The sequence below is a fragment of the Cebidichthys violaceus genome, unplaced genomic scaffold (assembly GCF_023349555.1).
Source record: "Cebidichthys violaceus isolate CVI_PGR_0920_01 unplaced genomic scaffold, fCebVio1.0.p SCAF_10, whole genome shotgun sequence".
Taxonomy (NCBI): Eukaryota; Metazoa; Chordata; class Actinopteri; order Perciformes; family Stichaeidae; genus Cebidichthys; species Cebidichthys violaceus.
Window position 1 is genome coordinate 10,626,851 of NW_027176263.1, and position 20,900 is coordinate 10,647,750.

The 20,900-nt window shown below is 42.4% G+C and overlaps 1 protein-coding gene across 5 annotated transcripts; it reads left to right on the forward strand.

Annotated features, from left to right (window-relative positions):
- Nucleotides 1-1,222: 1,222 nt before the first annotated feature.
- On the forward strand, nucleotides 1,223-20,804 carry vit (vitrin). Of its 5 annotated transcripts, XM_068724960.1 has the most exons (23): nucleotides 1,223-1,363; nucleotides 6,894-6,984; nucleotides 7,217-7,282; nucleotides 7,711-7,867; nucleotides 7,977-8,110; nucleotides 8,194-8,271; nucleotides 8,791-8,973; nucleotides 9,624-9,650; nucleotides 10,043-10,081; nucleotides 10,170-10,220; nucleotides 10,571-10,633; nucleotides 11,150-11,212; nucleotides 13,340-13,414; nucleotides 14,403-14,468; nucleotides 14,929-14,991; nucleotides 15,575-15,637; nucleotides 15,932-15,979; nucleotides 16,804-16,869; nucleotides 17,439-17,586; nucleotides 17,673-17,776; nucleotides 18,464-18,690; nucleotides 18,776-19,289; nucleotides 19,429-20,804. In XM_068724960.1, the coding sequence occupies exons 2-23, from the start codon at nucleotides 6,951-6,953 to the stop codon at nucleotides 19,605-19,607; spliced, it is 2,448 nt and encodes an 815-aa protein (XP_068581061.1). In that variant the 5' UTR covers nucleotides 1,223-1,363; nucleotides 6,894-6,950; the 3' UTR covers nucleotides 19,608-20,804. The 5 variants fall into 5 exon arrangements, with proteins under 5 accessions (XP_068581061.1, XP_068581070.1, XP_068581076.1 ...); XM_068724969.1 differs by lacking the exon at nucleotides 14,929-14,991; XM_068724975.1 differs by lacking the exons at nucleotides 9,624-9,650; nucleotides 10,043-10,081; nucleotides 10,170-10,220.
- Nucleotides 20,805-20,900: the final 96 nt, after the last annotated feature.

The window sequence follows — 20,900 nt, forward strand, 5'->3', positions numbered from 1 at the left end:
AAACACTGAACTACCCTCAGCTCAACTGAAGCATGAGATGGCACAAAATTCTACAATACCACCCACTGCCCCTGAAGGCACTCATGCCATCAGATCTCCCATATATATGCATCGTTCCCTGATAAATGCCAGACTTTACTTTGTCCACCTGCCTACAATTGTGTCATTTTATGTCTCTATTCTCTGAAGCATCCTATGTGTTGGTGTGTGTGTGTGGGGGCTCTATTTTTTACAGAAATCCTAAAACTCTTCTACTGTTCCATGGGTGTGGTGGATGTATTTCTGCTTTCAAGCTTTCTAACTCATGGCCTTGTTGAAAGAGAAATGAGTCACCCTGAAACAACACCTGATCTTCTTTTTTTTCTAGCAACATCAAGGCAATTATCTACTTGAGCCATGAAGGCTTAATCTTTAAAAAAAGAAAAAAAAGAAAAGTTCCTGAGGTGGTTTCTGCTTTTCTGCAAATACCATAATCACACGCACAATGAGTTCTTTTACAGCAGCCCTAAAACCTTTAAATCAAAATGGTAATCAGCTTCAACATAAACATCCACATAGTGCATAATAGCAGCAGTTTGTGTGCCAATCTGCATTGACTAACAGTGTGTGTGTGTGTGTGTGTGTGTGTGTGTGTGTGTGTGTTGGGGGGGCTGTGGGGGTGCACATTTAGTGTAGACCACAGCCGCAGACAAAAGCCACAAACCCCAAAGTGACAGTGGATGTGACTTGAAGCATCTGTTTCTCAAACAGGTGTTTATTGGTCTACTTGGTGGAGGAGGAGAGATTACTCTGGTGAGAGTTTACACACTGCTCTTAGTTGATTTAATTCTCAGTCAGATGATGGGATGAGTGAGTTGCAGAACATTTTACCAGAATCATTGCTCGGTTTTCTTCCCTTAACATAACAGACAATATGCAGCTCAAAGTGCCAACAGAAAGCAAATCCATTGCGGGCATGCTGAAACTATGAATAAATGTGTTGGCTTCTTCTGTATAAAAAAAAGACATGTCAAGCAAATAAAAGGATGCTTGCACTGCCATGTTGCTGAGCGCCAGGTCTTCCCTGACATCCTGTCATCCTCTATTGATGGCCCCGGGTTACTGATCTTCTTCTGCCTGGTTGAGGGCTGGGTGCCTGAAGTGGGACGGGCAAAGAGGGGGAAACTCTGGCCCCGTCCCGTTCTCCGCGTTTAATGAGCGCTCCGATCATGCAGGAGTAAAAGTCCAGGTGGAACAGTTCAGCGCCTGTACACACGCCCGCTGGTTCAACGTTGCTTTTCAATGAAAGAGTGAGGATTTCAGGGGAAAACTGCGCAGGGAATTACTTTATTGTAACGCCTGGAGGATTATTTCCCCTTCGCAGGTAAGTTTTACCTTAATCGCTTTACGATGATGAGGAATTTAAACAGACAGCTACAATTCAAATCCACATATGGACTGCGTTTGCTGCTGCGTGGCGTGAATGAATTACCAACTGTTTTTAAATGGTGCGTGATTGCGACTCATTAATATAAATTGCAAGCACATTTGAGTACTTTTGATAATCAGGTCTGTAAAACATTTTAACAAACACAACGCGAGATTTTGGCATTTTTATCACTTTTTATTAACTTTTTCGCAATTTTTGACTGTGGTTTAATATCATCCGACCTTGTGAGATTTGACAGGCTGTCCAAATAAGCGAATCGCTGCTAACATTCAGTGTTTGTTTTAGGCAACTTTCTGTTTATTTTTTCTAATGTTTCCCATTTTTCTAACACTCCCTTCCTCTTTCTTAAAGCTAGGTTTTTAGCTAAATGAATTCAGCCACGTTATCATCATTCATACTGTAGCCTACAGCCTCTCAGTGCTGATTATAAAATATGATCTTTGGGAAGTGATCCAGCTTTTATTTTTTTTATATTTCTATCTGGCTAGCCCAAGCCTTTATTTTTAAATGACTCATTTTGCCTGTGTAATAGTCAGCAAACCGGAGAGGTGAATTCTTCAGCTTTTATTTTTATTTCATGCACATTATGTTTGACAACTCTTTGTTTATTCTTCCTGACATTTCTGCATGGTTTGATGGAGCCTGATTAAGCACAGGTGGTCTCTATACAACATGTCCAGCAGCAGACGACAGGCTCTGGCTTGCAGTCAAGCCGGTGCCAAGAATTAAAGTATTCAGCCTGTTCTGGGCTTGATAAACAAATACTGTCCCAGCAGCCCCAACCCAAAAAGGTACAGAAATGACCTTGTAGAGACATGTTGGCTTTTCGCTGTGTCTGATCTCTCCTATGGTTCTTTAGTGTGCTTGTTGCTACAACACTTGGCACATCAAATATGCTTACAGTACATTTTTGACACCTGTGAATGCTGGGATTTAACACTCCCTGGCACTGGGTGAGTGTAAATACTTGCTCACTGCAGGCGTGCCATCACTCAGGAACACTATGAAACCAAGTTCTACAGGTCATGAATCTTGATACTTAAATAAACCTCAGTCCCCTCCTGTGCTTACCCTTGTTTCATTTACACTGGCCACCCCGGACAAGGAATGTGGGTGCCGCTGAAATGGAGGAGGATCAAAATACAGTCCTTGTGTTTTGGCGTGACGGTGTATGGCCCTAAAGTTCACCATTACTGATGAAAAAGCTGGAAATAATCACATGAATTTCAGTGCGTTATCAGTGCTTATCAACAGCCAGCCTTCAAACACTTCTAAGTGTGTCACAGGTGTGTGTGGTGGTCCCTGCTTGGAGAACCCATTGTGTGCTGTCCTTTGAAACAGGCACAGACAGCTACTGTACATCCTGTTTGCTTTTTAGCCACCGTATACCTGTGACACTCCTGCCAGGCGTGATTTTCACCCTATATTATCAGATTTCTAGTTGTTACGCACCAAAAATCAGCGGAAATTTGCCCTGCAGGAGCTGAAAATGTTCATATCACTTCAACAGCAGTCCAGCAGACTTTGCACAACACTGCTTGGCCTTGTAATCTTAGTAAAGGTTGTTTTGTGCACGTAATCCACAGTTGAGGGAATGCTATTCCGAATTGAATTGCGCATTAATTCCTCAAACTATGTGACCGTCTGAACTGCTGGGTTTGAAAGTGACTGAGGCCTCTGCACAGATGCTTTCATCTTTTGAAGTGGCTGTGCAAATCCCTTTGCTTGTTTTTTTACACAGTTTTTCATGGTTAACAGTTTGTTTGATTTGTGTCCCTACCCAGCAGAAATTAGATGCAGGAGATGTTCAGTTTGGTGAACATTAAAGCATTCTGGCCCTACAAAGGCCAGCTGAAGCTGTGCTATAGATACCACACATGCCTTATCTAAAGTTTAACGCAGGTGTATGCAAAATATACAACACCCACATCGTTTTTGTTTATTGTGGTGGTAAGGTGGTGCGTCTCTGTTTGCTTTATCCTTTAGTTGAATGTGTGTGTGGGTGTGTGTCTGCGAGTACCCTCGGGATCTATTATCTTCTGTACAGGAAACTCCCTACAGTGTTTGTCAAAGGATATCATTTGATCCACGTTTCACTGCTTGGAGAAGGAGGCAGTCAGAGGCTCACACTGAGAACACATATTAAGAGGTCTGAAATTATTGTAATTTTTTTGCACATTTCATGTGGTTCTGCAATGATGTCCAGCCTTCCTTAAATGACACTTCAGAGGAACAGAGTCACAGAGCGAAGGTTTCTTTACACTGGGGAACATGGTGTTCACAGTTTAGATTTCCTCGCAGGTGTATGACAGATCAGTTTTGTAGTTTTCATTATCCAGTGAAGCACGCTGACTCACCTCTCATACGCTGCAGGTCGGTCTCCTGTACTGTAGATGTATCTGTCCCAGCTTGTTCCCAACCTCAGCTTTCTTACCCCGCAAGGACAAATTGTAGTCCTGACTGTGCAGCAGTGATCCATCTGCCTGTCAAAGCACAACACTGGAAAAATCATGTCAGTGCTCATGAATGTCAGATAAATATGTAGAGCTGCTTTGGGGAAAGTCCTATCTCTGCCAACTGCAGCTATATTAATTTCACCTTAACACGATATGTTGGTTTGTGATGTGTATTCACTCACAAAATGCCATCATTAGATGAGAAATCATACACTTCAGTACACAACAAGCACCTCATGCACACTTTATGTACAGTAGAAGCTGCAATAGAGAACTGTGCATGGAAATAACTGATAGCGGTAACTGCAACAAATCATTTTATTACACCGCACACTTGTGCTCACCAGCCTGGCAGGACTGTGATGCTTTATACCATTGTGATGAAGATCCAGCACGGGATGCAGTTTCACTGTTATGATACAGTATGATATATTTCTTAAGTTTCAAAGGAATGGTTCAATATTTTGTGAAATGCACTTATTCACTTTCTTGAAGAGAGTAAGATGAAAAGATTAATATGAATTATTATTATTAGCATAAAGACTAGATACAGGGGCAAACGTATAACCTGGCTGTAGCCAAAGGTTTTTTTAAAAACGGCCCACCGTCACTCTTTAAAGCTGGTCTAAAAACGCTTTTTTACTCCGTACAAAAACCAAAATGTGTAAAAACAACACGCTGTGGTTTTAAGCGAGGTTATGTGCCAGACCATTTCTTGGCTAGGCACAGTGAATTCCTAGGGTTCTGTGGTCACCTCCAAGTTACGAGACGACCTGCGGAGACTGCACTACAGTAAGTCACTGCACCCGGCCAAGTGATAGTGCTTGAGTGAATGAACATAACCTCCCTTAAAACCACAACATGATGTTTTACACTTTCTGTGTGAATTAAAAAAAAGAAAATATGAAGTGTTAATTAGTGAGCTTTAGAGGGGCAGATTTTGTTATAGAGCCAGGCTAGCTGTTTCCCAGTTTCCAGTCTTGCTAAGCTAGGCCAACAAGTTGCTTGCTCTAGCTTCATATTCCACATTCAGACAAACAGAATTTGATTAGTAGAATAGTGATTTTTTTTCACTGCCCCATCTGTGCTCTATTGACTGATTGACTCATTTTATTAGATGATAAATATAGTATGTATAACTAAAAGTATGTATAACTGCACTCCAGCAGTTACAATCGTAGAACATAAGAATGCAATAATGCCTGTGACTCAATGCCATTTCTTTGTATAAAACCTAAAAAAAGTTTTGCTCTATTCACACATTCACACCTGACAACTCACTGGAGCTGTTGAAGGTAAAACGCCTTGCTCAGGGGCATCAGTAGTTGTATTAAGGTTGGGACTCTTCACACCCAGATTTATCCTCCTCGACACTAGCCAGATCAGATTGCCAGTTTCCAGCCCAAATATAACTTAAAACGCACCCAATTTAATAAAAAACAGCCCAAATCATATCTCTGTCTGTCAGAAATCCGCGTAAAACCGTAAAACCATTACATGCCCAATAGAAAACACATCATAAGCATGCAAAGCTATATATCTACATCAAATAACCAGAGAGAAAATGTTAGATGAATTATGAGCTATTGCAACCCACAAAGAATGCCGTTAGATCACCACATACACAAATTGCCATGTCAATGTCAGCGATGATGATGTCGAGTTAAGTAGATCCTCCGTTATCCCTCATGACAATTGAATACAATCAAAATATGTCTCAAATTAAATGAGACAATAATATAAATGAGTGGACACAACAAAGTTCAAAACCCTGCCAAATATTGACAAAAGCAGCCCAAATTTGATCTACTAGCCCAACGCTACGTAATCAACGTAATCAACGTAATCAAAAGCCCAATCTGGCAACACTTCCTGGGGTCAACTGGGGACCTTCTAATCATAGATTGGAAAATAAACAGGTGTATTTCTACATTGCATTTTCAATGGTAGTCTAATATTTCATATTGCTAACAGGCACAGTCTGAACTGCATCACATCTGACCCTGCCTCAGAGGTCGCTGTATGATCACATGTTCCCACTTGATCAGATTGAACCTGCTGGAGTGTGGCGGCAGTGACAGACGTGATGCCGCCCTCGTGGGAGGTACAGCATTCCTCTGTTAACTGGGAGGCCTCATTCATCACCTCCATCCCAGCGCCTCGGCACAGAGCAGGGACTAGGGTTGCTTTCATATTTAATTCATCTTCCAGCCAGTGTAAGACTTCCTCTGGCTGTCTGTTTTAATTCAGACATTGCTGTTTTAGCATTATCATTACAACAACAAACCTGCAGTGTCTGACCCACTTGTGTTCCAGTTAACACAGGCTACCCTTTAAATTAATAACTTTTGAATCACAATGACAGACACAAAAATAAATGTTCTCTGTCTACTGTAAACAGCCTGTATTTCAAAATGGGATCCAGCTTGATGTAGTTGTTAGTGTCAAACAAAGAAGCCATCTGATTGAACACAGGTCCCCATTCCTTACACATTTAACTGTGTCTGTGTGTGCTCTCTAATTGAGTCTGACTCCATAGATAGAGGGAGGGCTCTTACATACCGTTTTGTTTCAGCCCAGATGTTCGCTGTGGAGCTTCTTATTGGCAAATAGTTTCAGCCATTTGTAATCCAAATAATTGGAACAAGAAAGGGTGCGCTACAATGGTGCAATCCATTTTTGATTTGACTGATCTCAAAAGTAGGTGCGACAACGTAAGTTATAATAAATGTTATTTAAATGTTTACTTGGCCACGTTTGGTTTTGTGGATGCTGGAGGAGTCATTCAGCTCCGTGTTACAATCCACAGTCTGTCTGCTATTCATCCAAAAATCTCTGGAAAGTGTATCCCAGAAGCACAAGTTTACTCTGTCTTGTTTCCAGCTGACACTACACTCTCAGAAATGTTGAATAAAGTGACCAAAGTTACTTTCAGCGAGTAAGCAGGAAGCAGGAAATGGGTTTCAGAGGATGACAGTGAAAATTCTGCTGCTTCTCTTCTCTCTAAGGTTGGGAGGTTAAACAAGGACATCTGGCTGACCTGCTGAAGCGCCACACCACCCATCATGATCAGAGCATCCCTCACGGCCATTTGTCTCGGTGAGCAACCCGTCTGTCTGTCTGCAGGAGTACGCTGGTTTTAAATATATCATCCGACACTACAACGTTTTTTATTTTCCCAAATACTCCCTGAGAGTCAGATTTCTGTACATTCACACAGCATCAAACAGCAGCATCCTCAGTCACAGAGGTTTTGTGTGTACAGTGAACACACTGATGATTACATTACTTTGTCTGCTATTATGTGAAACTCCCTCTGCCTCACCCGCAGCACTGCTCCTGTCCTGTGCTTGCTGGGCCAAGCCTAACGGATCAAAGAACAAGAAACCAAAGCAAGGTAGACATCATCACAAGCAAGCCTTTAATCTCCATCTGTCCCGGTGTTATTGTCTCCACTGCAATCTCTTTTAATTCACTTATTCCAAAAATATAGACTTTCTAAATCACGTCATTATGTAAAAGCTTTCAAGATTAATTTATAGGCTGGAACCAGAACAAAAAAAATAGACCTTTTGATAGGCAAAATGCACTTCCTGAATGCGTTTTCATTTTTCCTTGAGAAATAAACAATTCTTTGATTATCAAAATAGTTGCAGATAATTTTCCTGCCAATTGATTCATCAATTCATTGACTAATTCTTCCAGCTCTAACTAAACTTCTATGAAAACATTGTATATATGTCACTTTAGCATCTACACAACTATCCTGACCTGTCTAATATTCTGTCTTCCCCCATCCTGCTCTACTTCTTCTTCTCTCCACAGTTGTTCCAGCCATAGAGTGTGATGTCAGAGCAGGAAAGATCAATCTTCCAGAGTTCATAGCCAAATGTCCCGCACACTGTAAGGAGACGAAGCAGCAAGTCTATGGGACAGGCGTGTTCGCCTCCATCTCCAGCATCTGCAACGCAGCCATCCACAGGTTAACAGTGGAGTGATGAATGTCAAATAAAGTGCTTTATGGCAGTCAAAGTAGCCTTTTGATATATATATATATATATAATATCAAATAAAACATTTTGTGTCCACAGTGGCGTCATCACTAACACAGGAGGAAAGGTGATAGTTAGGAAGATGGCGGGGCAGAACATCTACAAAGGCAGTAATTCCAATGGAGTGCGCTCTCTGTCTCTACCCAAGTGGAGAGAGTCGTTCGTCATCTCAGGTATTAATAATGAAGTAAACCATGTTAAACACAGTTATTTAGAGTCAGCCCTCCAACCAACAGCTGGATCTGCTGTGTTTCAGTGGGGAAGCCCAAGAAAGGAGTGATCTACCCATCTACTCTGGACTACGTCCCCTCAAGACCAACCTACGTGAAAACGAGTGAGAGGACGGTTATTTATACACTCACATCATGCATCTTTCACGTTAATAGGAATTTAGGAGCATTACATTTAGTTTAGACAGTCTGATTAGGATCCAGTAAGCAATGAACAAAAATATTTGCTTCAAACATGAAATGTTTTAAATGTTTTTATCAACAGCATTTCTATTTACAATTATTTAGAAATTTACAAATGAAATGATAGTTATTGAAATGCTGTTGAAACAAAGGTTAAATGTAAAGTAGACATCTTAAAACTTTCACTTTTCAAACAGTTTTTGCTCAGTTTAAACTCAGACATCTGGTACACATTCTGAGAACAAAAGGTTACTACGTACCCAATTGTCCCTGCGTTTGAGTCTGGCATGTTGAACTGCGCTCAGAATGAATGGGGAGCCATAGTGCTGCAGTCTGGTGAAGAATGTCAAGAATGCATTACAACACAGAGGTTACTGTAGACGCTCTTCCTCCCTGTCCATCCATCTTGTACACGACCGCCTTAATCAGTCTCCTTTCAGGTCAAAAGGAGGCCATATCCCCCGCGGTCACCACAGCGCTGCCTATGACTACAGCACCTGAACCCACCACAGCTACTACACCTGAGCCGCCCACCACCACCACCACACTGGCTCCAACCACTACCACCACCACCACAACTACTACCAAGCCTCGTGCTGCTGTCCATAAAGTTAGGGATGCAGGTGATTTAAACAAACACACACTTAAATCATTTTTGCATACATATGTACAAAAAGCTAATTCTTTTCTCTAAGTCAATGGATCTGTGTATGCGAGGTGCAGGATTGTGTATTTAATTGGATGCAGGATGCTGTTAATGATCCAATAATACCGATCCACACAGAAAGATCCACTGCAGCCAGTATGCCGCCTAGCTGACGTCTAACTAACATTAGCAGCTTATAACTAGAAATGCTGTTAGCCAAAACAAGCTTTCATTTGTGTGACACGGAGTGATGAAGACGAATGATTGCAGCTGGTAATTACAAGTCACAACTGCAATTATGACAAATTACAGCTGGTCTGTGATGAAGTTTGCACGGTGCTGCTCAGTTGCTTGACTGACTTCACTGTACACTTGATCACCAGACCTTTCATCACTCTTATTAAATGAAAACATTATCAGACGGTAATCACTGCGAGTCATCGGCCCTGTTTTGGATGGAAATGCAGCTACAGTGAGTAGACAATGCTGCAATATCTTAAGGTATGTGTGTAAATGAGATGGGCGGCGTGCCAGACAACCTCCCGACCATCTCTCTCTTTTTCATTTTCTGTAACATTATCTCTCTCCTCTCCATATTGGCACCCCATTTGTCTTTCTTCTATTCAGGCAGCAGTCACCCATACCTTGCCTCAAGTAAGTGAAACAAAGCAGAAGAGGGGTCAACACTGTTTTTTTTGTTGGGGGGGTGGGGGGTGGCATGAGGGTACGGGGGGTGTTGCTTTGCACTGGGATGTATGCAGGAATAAATGTCTACATCAAGCATGGGGTGTTTGCGGTACATTAGTCATTTGGGAAAAGTGTGCATTAAAATGAATCGTGTATTTTGTAGTAAAGGTTTCGATGTTAGTTTAACAGCACAACTTGTGTATCTAATAATGGAAATCAGTTCACTTGTTTTAAGCCAAAAAACTGAAAACAGAAAAAGCATGACCCGGGTTATTGGTTTATACTTAATCCAAAACCAAGATGTTGTATTTACATTAAAATGTGTTTGTCTAAATTTGCCCACACTCACACTGGAATAGGACAGTCACAGAATGAGCAAGGAAAGAGGCCCAGCCAAGGTTTGTCAATACTTTTACTGATTCTGCTGCTCCTGGAAAGTCTTTCACAGCTCATATAACAAAACTAAACCATGACATTTCTTCAAAGTATTCAGAGGAAGTGCCTATCCAAATAGATTCCCACAACGTGCCAGTGCAGGTAAACCAAGCTTTAAACTTCCTGATGTCTTTTTTTCATTCTACCTTAACCATAAAACCATCTCAACATTTGCTCTGTCTTCCTTTTGTACCGATACATGTAAACTCTGCATGGCATCTCTGTGCGGTACATGCACTGCTGCTTTAAAAGGCTTTTACTAGTTTTCTAACACAGTGCCGGACCAGATTGTTCTATTGAAGTGGAACATCTGTTCTGTTGTCTTTCAAGGTCAATTTTTAACCCAGTGTTTTTAGTGTGCTCCATGTTTACGGTCAGTGCACATACAAAAGATGAGTGTCGTTACATGTTGCCTCGTAATAAATACGTTTGTCTCCACATCTTGGGCCCAGGTCTGCGCAGACCGGAGGCAGGGTCGCCTGTCAGGAGACAACCATCCTCTCCAGTTGGCCCAGGTCAGCCTCATCATTAACACACACAGAAACAGAGTAACAAACAGGTGGGACTGACAGGGAATGTGGGTCAAGGGCTTCAGGGGGGGACAGATGACTTTGTTGGAACAAGAATCCCGAAAACAAAGACTGCTGTAAGTCTGACCCTCGTATCCAAACCCATAAGCCCCTGTGATCTTCACCCCAGGGTCACCACTAATCCACTCCATCAAGCGTCTCATCTAACATTCCTTTCACGATAACCACTGTTCTCTGTCATCGGGCACATCCTCTTGTTCCTGCTTTCATTTTCTAAGATGAAAAGGCAAATAAAGCTGAGTTAAGGCCTGTAAATACGCCCAGCATATCTCCTTTTGTTTTTGATATCATGCTGCGGAGAAAATGCCTTCAACTTCACTCAAAGCGAAACAGCTGGGCTACATTTGTGGATGGAGCACCCGAACTGAAACTCTCTTCTGCCCCCCCCTCTCTCCTTTTCCGTTCTTATTCTATCTGCCTGTTTCTCATTGCTACAAACAGCTTTTAACAGGGTTCAGCCAGCTCCACCCGAGAGGACTCCAACCATGAGCCAGTCAAACCCTGGTAAGTATCTCCAGACCTTGAGCAGGATATCCCAAACTGTCCCAGCAGTTCTCTACACTGACGTAGAGAAGTAGACTGGTCTGATCAAACAGGAACCAGGGCAAAACAAACCTGGTTGTTTCATAAAGCATCACTAATGTTTACCCTCTGTGAGATGCTTTGGTTCAAAGTGTGGTCACTCTCCAGAAATACAATTACATATTTCCATTGAACCCCATATGAAAAATTGAGCATGTCAGTACGCCTCAGAGATGAGCAATGATGTGATATCATCATCCTGAATTCATCTTGCACCCCATCTCCACTATTCTGAGTCACCAGCAAACTCTCAACTCTCTCTTTTAGATAAGACCACGATAAGAAAGGCGCTCCGTCGGTACTGTAATAACATCTTATGACAGATCCCATCTGGGCTGGCTTTTTCCCCTCCCTTGTAAAAGCTTGCAGAGAGGGAGAGAGAGATCAAAGCAGCAGCACCAAGTGGCGCGGTGCTGCTCCCAGAGAGACCTATATGACCCGATCCACAGCGCTGCAGGATCTGGGCCCAATCTCCAGCCTGTCAAGAATAAATAGAAAGCTCTCGACATTCAACCCAGGCTCGGTTTGGCTCGCTGAAGAATACGCTTCTGTTTTTGCTTCTGTGGAATGCAAAACCATATCCCTAAAATTAGACAGGGCTGTATCCATTTAAATGACAGTTGATTGTATGATAGGATTTCTATTATGCAGTGTAAGCTGTTTCAAGCTAGTGCATCATTATTCTGGCTAACCTGTTTCTGCTGAGCATATTTAAAGTATCTGATCAGTGCAGAGAACAACTATTCAGATCGGCAGCTTGTGGATAATAATGTGAGACTTTATAGAACCCCCTAGGGAAATTCTTCAAGCTTAAAGTCAGAGATCAGAGGTGAGGATCAGCTACACAGCAGCACCACTGGAGCCGGCAGGGATTCAATTTCTTTTTCGACGACACTCCAGCAGGGTCTAAGTTTGCCGGCTTTGGAGTTTATGAGTTGAAGGGTTTTCTCCCCAGTTGCTTTGCCACCCGGCAAAGCACCCGGTTCACATTTACTGCTCAGCTTTCTGGAAATGTTATGACCCTGTTTAGCATTTGTAATGAGATATGCCCACTTGACAACCACAAAGATTCATAAAAAAAAACCCTCTGTAACACATGTTGAGATTATTTTCGTTGGTGTGAAAATGTTTTATGACTTTCAGAGAAATTGCTTATTACCAACTCTCCTGCAAACATATGGCAGACTGAGCTGCAACCCAAAGTGAGGATCAGTGTCCCCGATCCCAGTGACCACTGAAGTGGCTATGATCAGGAGAGTTAAACTCAATCCTTTTAGAGCACCTGTTTCATCAGAAAAAATAACACCACTGTCTGCTGTATAGCGCTGGGCCTTGGACCAGCAGCAGATTAGGCTAATCTCTGCGTCCTACTATCTACACTGTCCCTAGTTTGACACCAACTTTAGAATAATACTCTCATGCTTCGCTGAGCCACTGGCTGGTCTCTCCCAGCCCAACCCGGTCAACAAAGGCCCTGCTCTCTTGCAGCCACTGGATGGGAATCTCAGAGCCCAGGCTGTGTGTTTGTGTAAGCTGCCAATCCACCACAGGGAGGGGTTAACTGAAGTGAATTGTCATGGCTCAGTCAGTTTAGACAGATGCCATGCACTGTTATGGTTTTGCTCAGCTGTTTGGGCTTCTGGTGTTCAATCACATTTCGATTAACTTCATGCCATGCAAGAGTCTGGCCAATTAAAGCTCCTGATGTATTTGCCACATTTCAAGTTTAAACTTTGAGTCTGTGTCAACAAACTGTGTTGCCAAGAGCAGCAGGGAGAAAACAGAAACATTTGAAAACTTATTTTCCCTGAGAGGTGGGTCTCCTCTGTCTCTCTCTCTACCTTTGAGAGAGTGAGGCTAAACTTCACTAAAACAACCTGTAGTCAGCTCAGTCACTGTCTGACCGACTACTGTATGCTTAGTGTCAGACTGGAGGCTGAACATCTTGTGCATACCCCACTAATAACATGGCAGGTTTGGTGGAGGTCACAAGTATGCTCCTCCTCTATGTGTGTCCTGAACACAGCTTTCTAATCTTCCCCTGCACAGCTTTTCCCAGAAGGGATTGGGCGCCGCCCTCCTTACCTCGTCCTGATTGGTTCCCAGGAGCTCGACAACCAGCAGGTACACCAACTACAAAATACGATACTCCTTCTTTAATATTCATAAGCTTATTCTAATACAAATGTGAATGTTTTCTTTAAATGCTACCGTCAGCACGCTAACATTTTCACAACATGATGTATTAAGAGAGGTTACTCTTCTAAAAATACATCATTTTTTCAAAATGCCAATGCCAACATGCAGGTGTAATGTTTACCATGTTAAAGTCACGGTTCACCTCGTATCATTGGTTTAAGTCACGAATGGGATCAGCAGAAAAAAAGGGAGCAAATATAACTTTTAGAGATGCCCGATCACAATTTTTTTGCCAATTGCCAATCGTGTCTGGGCCATATCTGCTGATACAGTTTTTGGCGTTGTTTTGTTTTGTTATAGCAGCTGGTGTACAAGGCTCCAGATTAAACTTTTTTATCCTCATCAACTGTTATTCTTTTATTTTCTAACAAATTTGTATTGATTAAAAAAAACCTTGGCATTAGTAGTTTTAAATTGTGCATTACAAGCCGCCTAAAGCTAGGGTGAGTATGTTCAGGTCATAATTCCCTTCCTAATATCTATTTCATATTGCTGTGAAAACTCTCCCTCAAATGACTGTATTTACTGAAGTTTCTCGCCAAAAACTACATTTTACAAGTTTACATTGGAACACATCATGATAACGTTATAATTCAACTTTTCCCAATACTCTCTTTTACTAAGTAAAGCTTGAACGCACCATAAAGTCACTGAGTACGATAACTGTTAGTAGCGCTTCTCTGCCCATTTCAACACAAATTTATTGTTCCCAATGTAACATTATCATAACCACAGATCCGTTATCGACACTCAACTATCATTATTGCCATCTTAGTTAACTATTTTTAACATTTGTTAATTAGCACTAAATACAAAGTCCAGCAGAGGCCTATGGGTGTATCATTGGTCTTAAGTCAGCATTAAATACCTCTTGTAACTGCTGATGCCTCCACCTTTTCTGCTGTACGTTCAGATGTTAGTTACGCAGCTCCAGACTCAGGATACACGTGGAGTGAGACGGACACACCTGAGATTACAGGTAAATCACAGTCTAAGGTAGCACCACGCCACATTTTGGTGTGTGCTGCCCCCCCCTTCATAGCGGCAGGTTACTACACCTTGCGTCCATTTTTGTTGCATGTGCAAACGTAGCATGCCCGTGTCACTGATAGAGTGAGGTATCTGCTGACCATGTATGTTTTGACTTGGCTCCATCTGGGAGTACATGCAATGTGTCTCTCGGGACGTTGTCTTAACACGTCATCTGCCTGCCATGTGAGAGAGTCCTGTGAAGTGCAGAGGAGAAGAGCATTATATTATTATTGTGTGCATGCGGGAGAGAGAGAGAGAGACACTGTGAGTGATAATTCTGCACAAAGTCATTGTTTTCACTGGTATGGGATTGTTTGTGTGACCAATCACAACCATGGAAATGTGTGGTTTTACCCTCTGAGGTTCATTGTGGGAATACTAACAGGTGTCACAACATCCTCCTCTAGCTCGGGATCACAGGCCTGATATCTCAGAATATGAGCGCTGGTTTTATAACTTTGGACCGTACCGTAAGTGCTTTTCTATTCTTTTTACTGGGAACTAACAAGTCTTGGGGTTCAGGTTTTTATATATTGTCATATGTACGGATTGCAATTTTGTAGATGTCAAACCTGTTTGAGTGTTTTCTCTCAGTGACACACATTCCCAGACACGACCACACTCATATTACCATTTTATGTTCTAACACAGGGCTAGTTTAGTTTCTTTCTTGTTTCATTTAGTGATTAAATGGGCCGTGTCAATGTCATTTTGACTTGTCTAACTCTCGGCAAGAAATCAAATACACGTATTTCGCAAAATGTTGAACTATTCCATTAAGTGCCGAAATGGACATCAGAGCAAATTTGATTTGTTTTTAGTCACAGTCTTAACATTAGAAAATACAAACCTCCTACAATATGGCTCTTTGACAAAACACACAAAAGAGCATGCAAAGAAGCCCTCTCTTTCAGATGACCGTCCATGGTTCCATCTGTTTGATGACACAGCCGCAAAAATACCATGGAGCTGATGGGAGCAGGCTGTAACACCATGACGTGTTTACATTTGATTCACGCGTCACGGTCTCACTGACGATGTCTTCACTTTTAGTGCCTCGCTCCACTGACACAGATGGCCACCGTAAAGTGCCATTGGATACAACCCAAACTAGAGGTGAGCAGTGGCTACAAACACCTGTTCATCTCCAGGAAAGCATCAGACACATCAAATAGCATCGACAAAACAATCCTACTCCTTTTCTGTCATTCGCTCTGCTATTCAGTGAGTTGTAAGGTTTTCCTAACTGCTGCAGCTTTAGCCTTCTAATAATGAGTAGAGCTTACAAAAAAGATGACAAAGAAATCAACCTTTCGACGTAGTCACCATGGTGAGTGTCGTTAGTTTGTTACTTGCTGCTTTGTGGTAGAAATGTGTTAATGCTGAGCTTGTATGATATCGTCTATGCAGTGGAGCCAGTGGATGCTTGGAAGCCAGACACAAATCCTTATGAATCAGGTAAGACCGCTTGCACTACTCCTCTCTGTGCACCAAAAGAGTCCCTTTGCCAGTAAATCCTCAGTTCAGACTGTAAGTGCAAACCAAACCGAGGCCATCCAAGGGAAAAAAGCATCTGGGTTTCTGCTGAGCCTGTAATTGAAGGGATTCGGAGTCAAAGTCAAATGGCACAGTTCCTTTTTGGCATACTTATTGCCACAACAGATACAAGCAAACATTTGGGATCTCTAGAAAGTGGACGGCTACGAATGTGTCATGCGGCTCAATGTTAGAGCGGGTCGTCATTCAATCAGAGGATTGACGGTTCGATCCCACTAGTCCATGTCGATGTGTCCTTGGACAAGACACCTAACCCCAAATTGTGTACGTATACGTGTGATTGATTAGATCGTCCTGATGGCAAAATTCGCAAGTGGGAAGGTGCACCTTGCATGGTAGCCCCTGCTATCTGTGATGAATGGGTGAATGAGTAAATGAGTGAAGGACATGTAGTGTAAAAGCACTTTGAGTTATCGGAAGACAAAGCGCTGTACAAGTACAGGTCTATTCACCATTACCATTCATGTTCAATGGAAATTTAACCAAACAAACTGAGACAATTTCGACTGACCTTTTCTCTTACTTTGTATTGAGTGTAGTATATATTGAATATCCCATATAAATGCTGTGTGATTACAAGGGATTGGACTGCAATCATTTTGAGAATGCATATGTCAATGATTATTAAAGGTCCAGTGAAATGTGGGGAAAGTATTCTTTACAGTATAAAGCCTGAAAAGCAGATTTGAGCAGAAAAGCAGACTTGTGTGTTTCTTGATTTTCAGGCTTCAACGTGAGGGAGCAGGAACCTGCACCCAGAGCACCTGAGCTTGTGTCACAGGGAGACCCAAGTATGTCCCTCACTCTTTTTAAAAGCCACTATTCACAAAAATGTTTTCGTTTATTGCATCTTTGGATTTTGACAATCCTGGTGAAAATTGGGGCAGAGCATTTGTTTCATAGTCGCGGCGTCAAATTTTGTGGCACAAATCAAACGCACCCTGTAGAATGTTTTGCTCAACAAACATATATGTTTACATTCAGCGTTCCTCACCAAAACCTATGTATCCTTGAGACCTAACAAATGTGTTGAATGATTTTGTTCTTCATAAAATATTTACAAAGACAATTGCATTAAATACATTGCTTTCGTACATGTTTGCTAGCTAGCAATTGTCTTCCTCCTTGCCTTTGCTAGCTCATTGCTGTGTTCCAACACCGATTGTCAATCAGTGAAAGAGCATGAATCACTCATGTCATGTACCCTTGTGCATGACATTAAAAAAGCTGGTGCCCACTGTAAAACATTGCTCTAAACCTTTAATGTCTGTCACATTGACTTTTTCTTGCTACGTCTGCTGCAAGTTGTAACAAATGTCACGCATTGAACCTATAATAACTGTAACACATGATTTTGCAGATTGTATGGTGGACTTGGCCTTCCTGATGGACGGGAGCTGGAGCATTGGAAAGCGGCGCTTTAAGATCCAGAAGGACTTCCTGTCTGAGGTGGCTCAGGTCATAAGCGTGGGTGTGGCTGGACCCATGATGGGCGTCATCCAATACGGGTAACCTCACTGCTCCTGTCATGTTGCCGTGAACCATTTATGAGATAAGGAAACATAATGTGATCACTCGTTGTTTTTGTCTGAAGGGATGACCCTGTGACAGAGATCAGTCTGAGGTCTTACTCCAACTCCAGAGAGGTGAAGTCAGCCATAGAAAAGATTGGGCAGAAGGGAGGCCTCTCCAATGTAGGTGAGTGACCCGCTGTTAGCTGCCAGATACAGTAAATGCCTCCAAATGCAAGTGTGAAAGTGGTGCAATTATCACATGGTCTACTACCCAGGCGCATTTTCACATGCAGGGATAGAATTAAATCTAAATTTGCCACGAGACACTGTGAGCTAAATTATAGTCCTGCGTCTGCGAGCCTTGTTTTCCCTCTGCTCTGACCAAAAAGCATTTGGTTATACCAGCCCATGGGGGTCAGCTCTCTGAGTGCTGTTTTTCTGCTTTGGTTGGTGCGTCAGCATGATGCATTCACTGCCACATGTGTCTTTATAAACTTGCTAAATGTTGCATCCACGTACAAAAAGTGTTGTTTGTGTCTTTGCCCAGAAGTGCTCTTTAATCATACGAGAGTGTGAGAGGTTGATATATATATATATATATATATATATATATATATATATATATATATACACACACACACATATATACATATATATACACATATTGTGCTTTTGTTTCATTTTATACTCTACAGTCCATGTGTATTTTTATTCATTGGTTGCGTTGGAACATTGTGAACAACAGATTGGTTCTTCTCCCTCATCTTGTCTTATCCTGAATGCATTCCTGCATTTCAACCACAGACTTGTACAGAGAGTGGCTGTAGCATAATGTTAACAGTCTTCCTGCTGCCCCCTGGTGCACTGACAGGAAAGGCCCTCTCCTACATCAACAAGCACTACTTCAGTGATGCCAATGGAAACCGAGGAGGAGCTCCCAACGTCGCTGTGGTGCTGGTGGACGGCTGGCCCACTGACAAGGTGGAGGAGGCCTCTCGGCTCGCTCGCGAGTCTGGCATCAACATATTCTTCGTCACCATCGAGGGCCCCGATGAGAACGAGAAACAAAACCTGGTTGAGACCAACTTTGTTGACAAGGTAAAGTATTGTCACAGAGGTGTGCCTATGCTTTGATTAATTAAACATGCCGGTTTTGAAACAAAGTGTGCCCTTCACCCCACAGGCTGTGTGTCGGACCAACGGCTTCTTCTCCCTGCCCGTGACCAGCTGGTTTGCTCTGAGGAAGGCCGTGCAGCCCCTGGTGAAGAGAGTGTGCGACACAGACCGCCTGATGTGCAGCAAAACCTGCCTCAACGCCGCCGACATCGCCTTCGTCATCGACGGCTCCAGCAGCGTGGGAACCGGAAACTTCCGCACGGTGCTGCAGTTTGTGGCCAACATCACGCGGGAGTTCGAGATCTCTGACACCGACACGAGGGTCGGAGCTGTGCAGTACACCTACGAGCAGAGGCTGGAGTTGGGCTTCGGCCAGTACAACAACAAGGCCGAGCTGCTGAACGCCATCAAACGCATCAACTACTGGAGCGGCGGGACGAGCACTGGTGCCGCCATCACCTATGCAGCGGAGCAGCTTTTCAGCAAGTCCAAACCCAACAAACGCAAGATCATGATTGTCATTACAGATGGGCGCTCCTATGATGACGTCAGGGTGCCTGCACTGGCTGTCCATCGTCAAGGTTAGAGGTCAAGACTTTAGAGACTTTAGGGAGATAAGGTTCAGTCAGGCAGTGATTAATTCCTTGTATTTATCCTTGTATTTAAAAAAAAACATGTGAAGTCTGTCTGTGTAATCTGCTGTCCCTCCTTGTGATCTAGGTGTGATCGCCTACTCCATCGGCATCGCCTGGGCAGCCCAGGATGAGCTGGAGTACATCGCCACAGACCCCGACAAGGAGCACTCCTTCTTCGTGGACGAGTTCGACAACCTCTACAAATTTGTACCCAAGATCATCCACAACATCTGCCAGGAGTTCAACTCCCAGCCCAGGAACTGAGGCCAGACGGGTGGAGGGGATTTACTCACTCTGTTGCCCAGATGGCGGCGCTGGATTGGCTGCAGCGCCCCATATTTGAACAGGGAGGGGTTTTGAATTTAGGTGAGGATAGTGGGTTTGGACAAAACAAATCGTAAAGTGAATCCGCATACGGTGCTAATGGTAAAGGGTTTGCATTCACAGTGACGTATTGACATCTCATGTTTACTGTGGTGCCTGTTCTCTGTTGGTACCATGAAGAGAACAGATTATTACTAATCATTTAATAAGTCATCCTTTAATTAAGGTTTATAAGTTGTAAATAAGGGTTTTTATTAATGTTAGGGTTGTGAAATATCCCCTGACATGAAACATTTTAGCTTTTTATTTCCCTTTTTAGTTGACCCATGACCTTTTGCAAAAGAGCTGAACATCTGGACCAAAGTTTTTAGCAACTTTTAGTTTACTAACTGAATATTTGATAACTTGAATTTGTAACTACAAACATGTAAAAGCGGGCGGTGGAGGAGCCAAAGGGAGTTTTGGCAACCCAAAAGTAAAAACCCTCAACTACGTCTTACAGAACCTTTATAAAGGATGTCTTATTATGAAGTGGTTCAAACCGGTTAACAAACATAAAGCTACCTTACTGGGATATGGTGCTTGCAATTGTAGACTTAAAGCATGCCTAGCACTTCCTCTTCTGGCTTAACATACTTCATAAACTTAATAATATGGTGCTTTTTATACAATTCTCTGTAAAGAGGATACACTTTCTTAGAATTGGTGCATATTAATCTTCCTAATAGGAGAGATTTGATAGTAGGGACATTGTTAAAGTTCCTCTCAAAGACTATGGTGCTGATATTGCTGTTGGTATGAGTGGTAGCTGAAATGAGGATTATGTGAAAGGCAAATCAACAACACGGAATAAAGGAGTGGACTTGTGTGAGAAGTGAGGAAAGAGCTTGTATATCTTTGTAAAGAGTGAAAGCACTTTGTCTCATCACTCTGGTTTTTTAACAGCGTGGTTGCTTCTAACATTGCAGGCATTTCTCAGTTTTGATGAAAGAGTATTTATGATTTTCTTCCTGTCATATCCTGTTTGTACATATGCATATTAAAAGCTTTTCGCTTATAATGTTCATGATTGATCAATATTTTTTTTGTTGTTGCAATTTTTAATAAAATAAATAAAATAAAGAGAACTTAACAGTGTCTTCTCCTGAATGTTTGATGATCCAAAATCGCTCTCCTTCCCGGATTCTTAACTCAGTCGATTCTGGACACACAGACATGATAAACAAATGTTTA

What these genes read in the sequence shown, in the direction of transcription:
- vit (XM_068724960.1), top strand. Translation starts at nt 6,951, where the DNA reads ATGATCAGAGCATCCCTCACGGCCATTTGTCTCG. An exon ending in CATGAGCCAGTCAAACCCTG is followed by an intron (nt 11,213 to 13,339) that starts GTAAGTATCTCC and finishes TCCCCTGCACAG; the next exon opens with CTTTTCCCAGAAGGGATTGG. An exon ending in TGTGTCACAGGGAGACCCAA is followed by an intron (nt 16,870 to 17,438) that starts GTATGTCCCTCA and finishes ATGATTTTGCAG; the next exon opens with ATTGTATGGTGGACTTGGCC.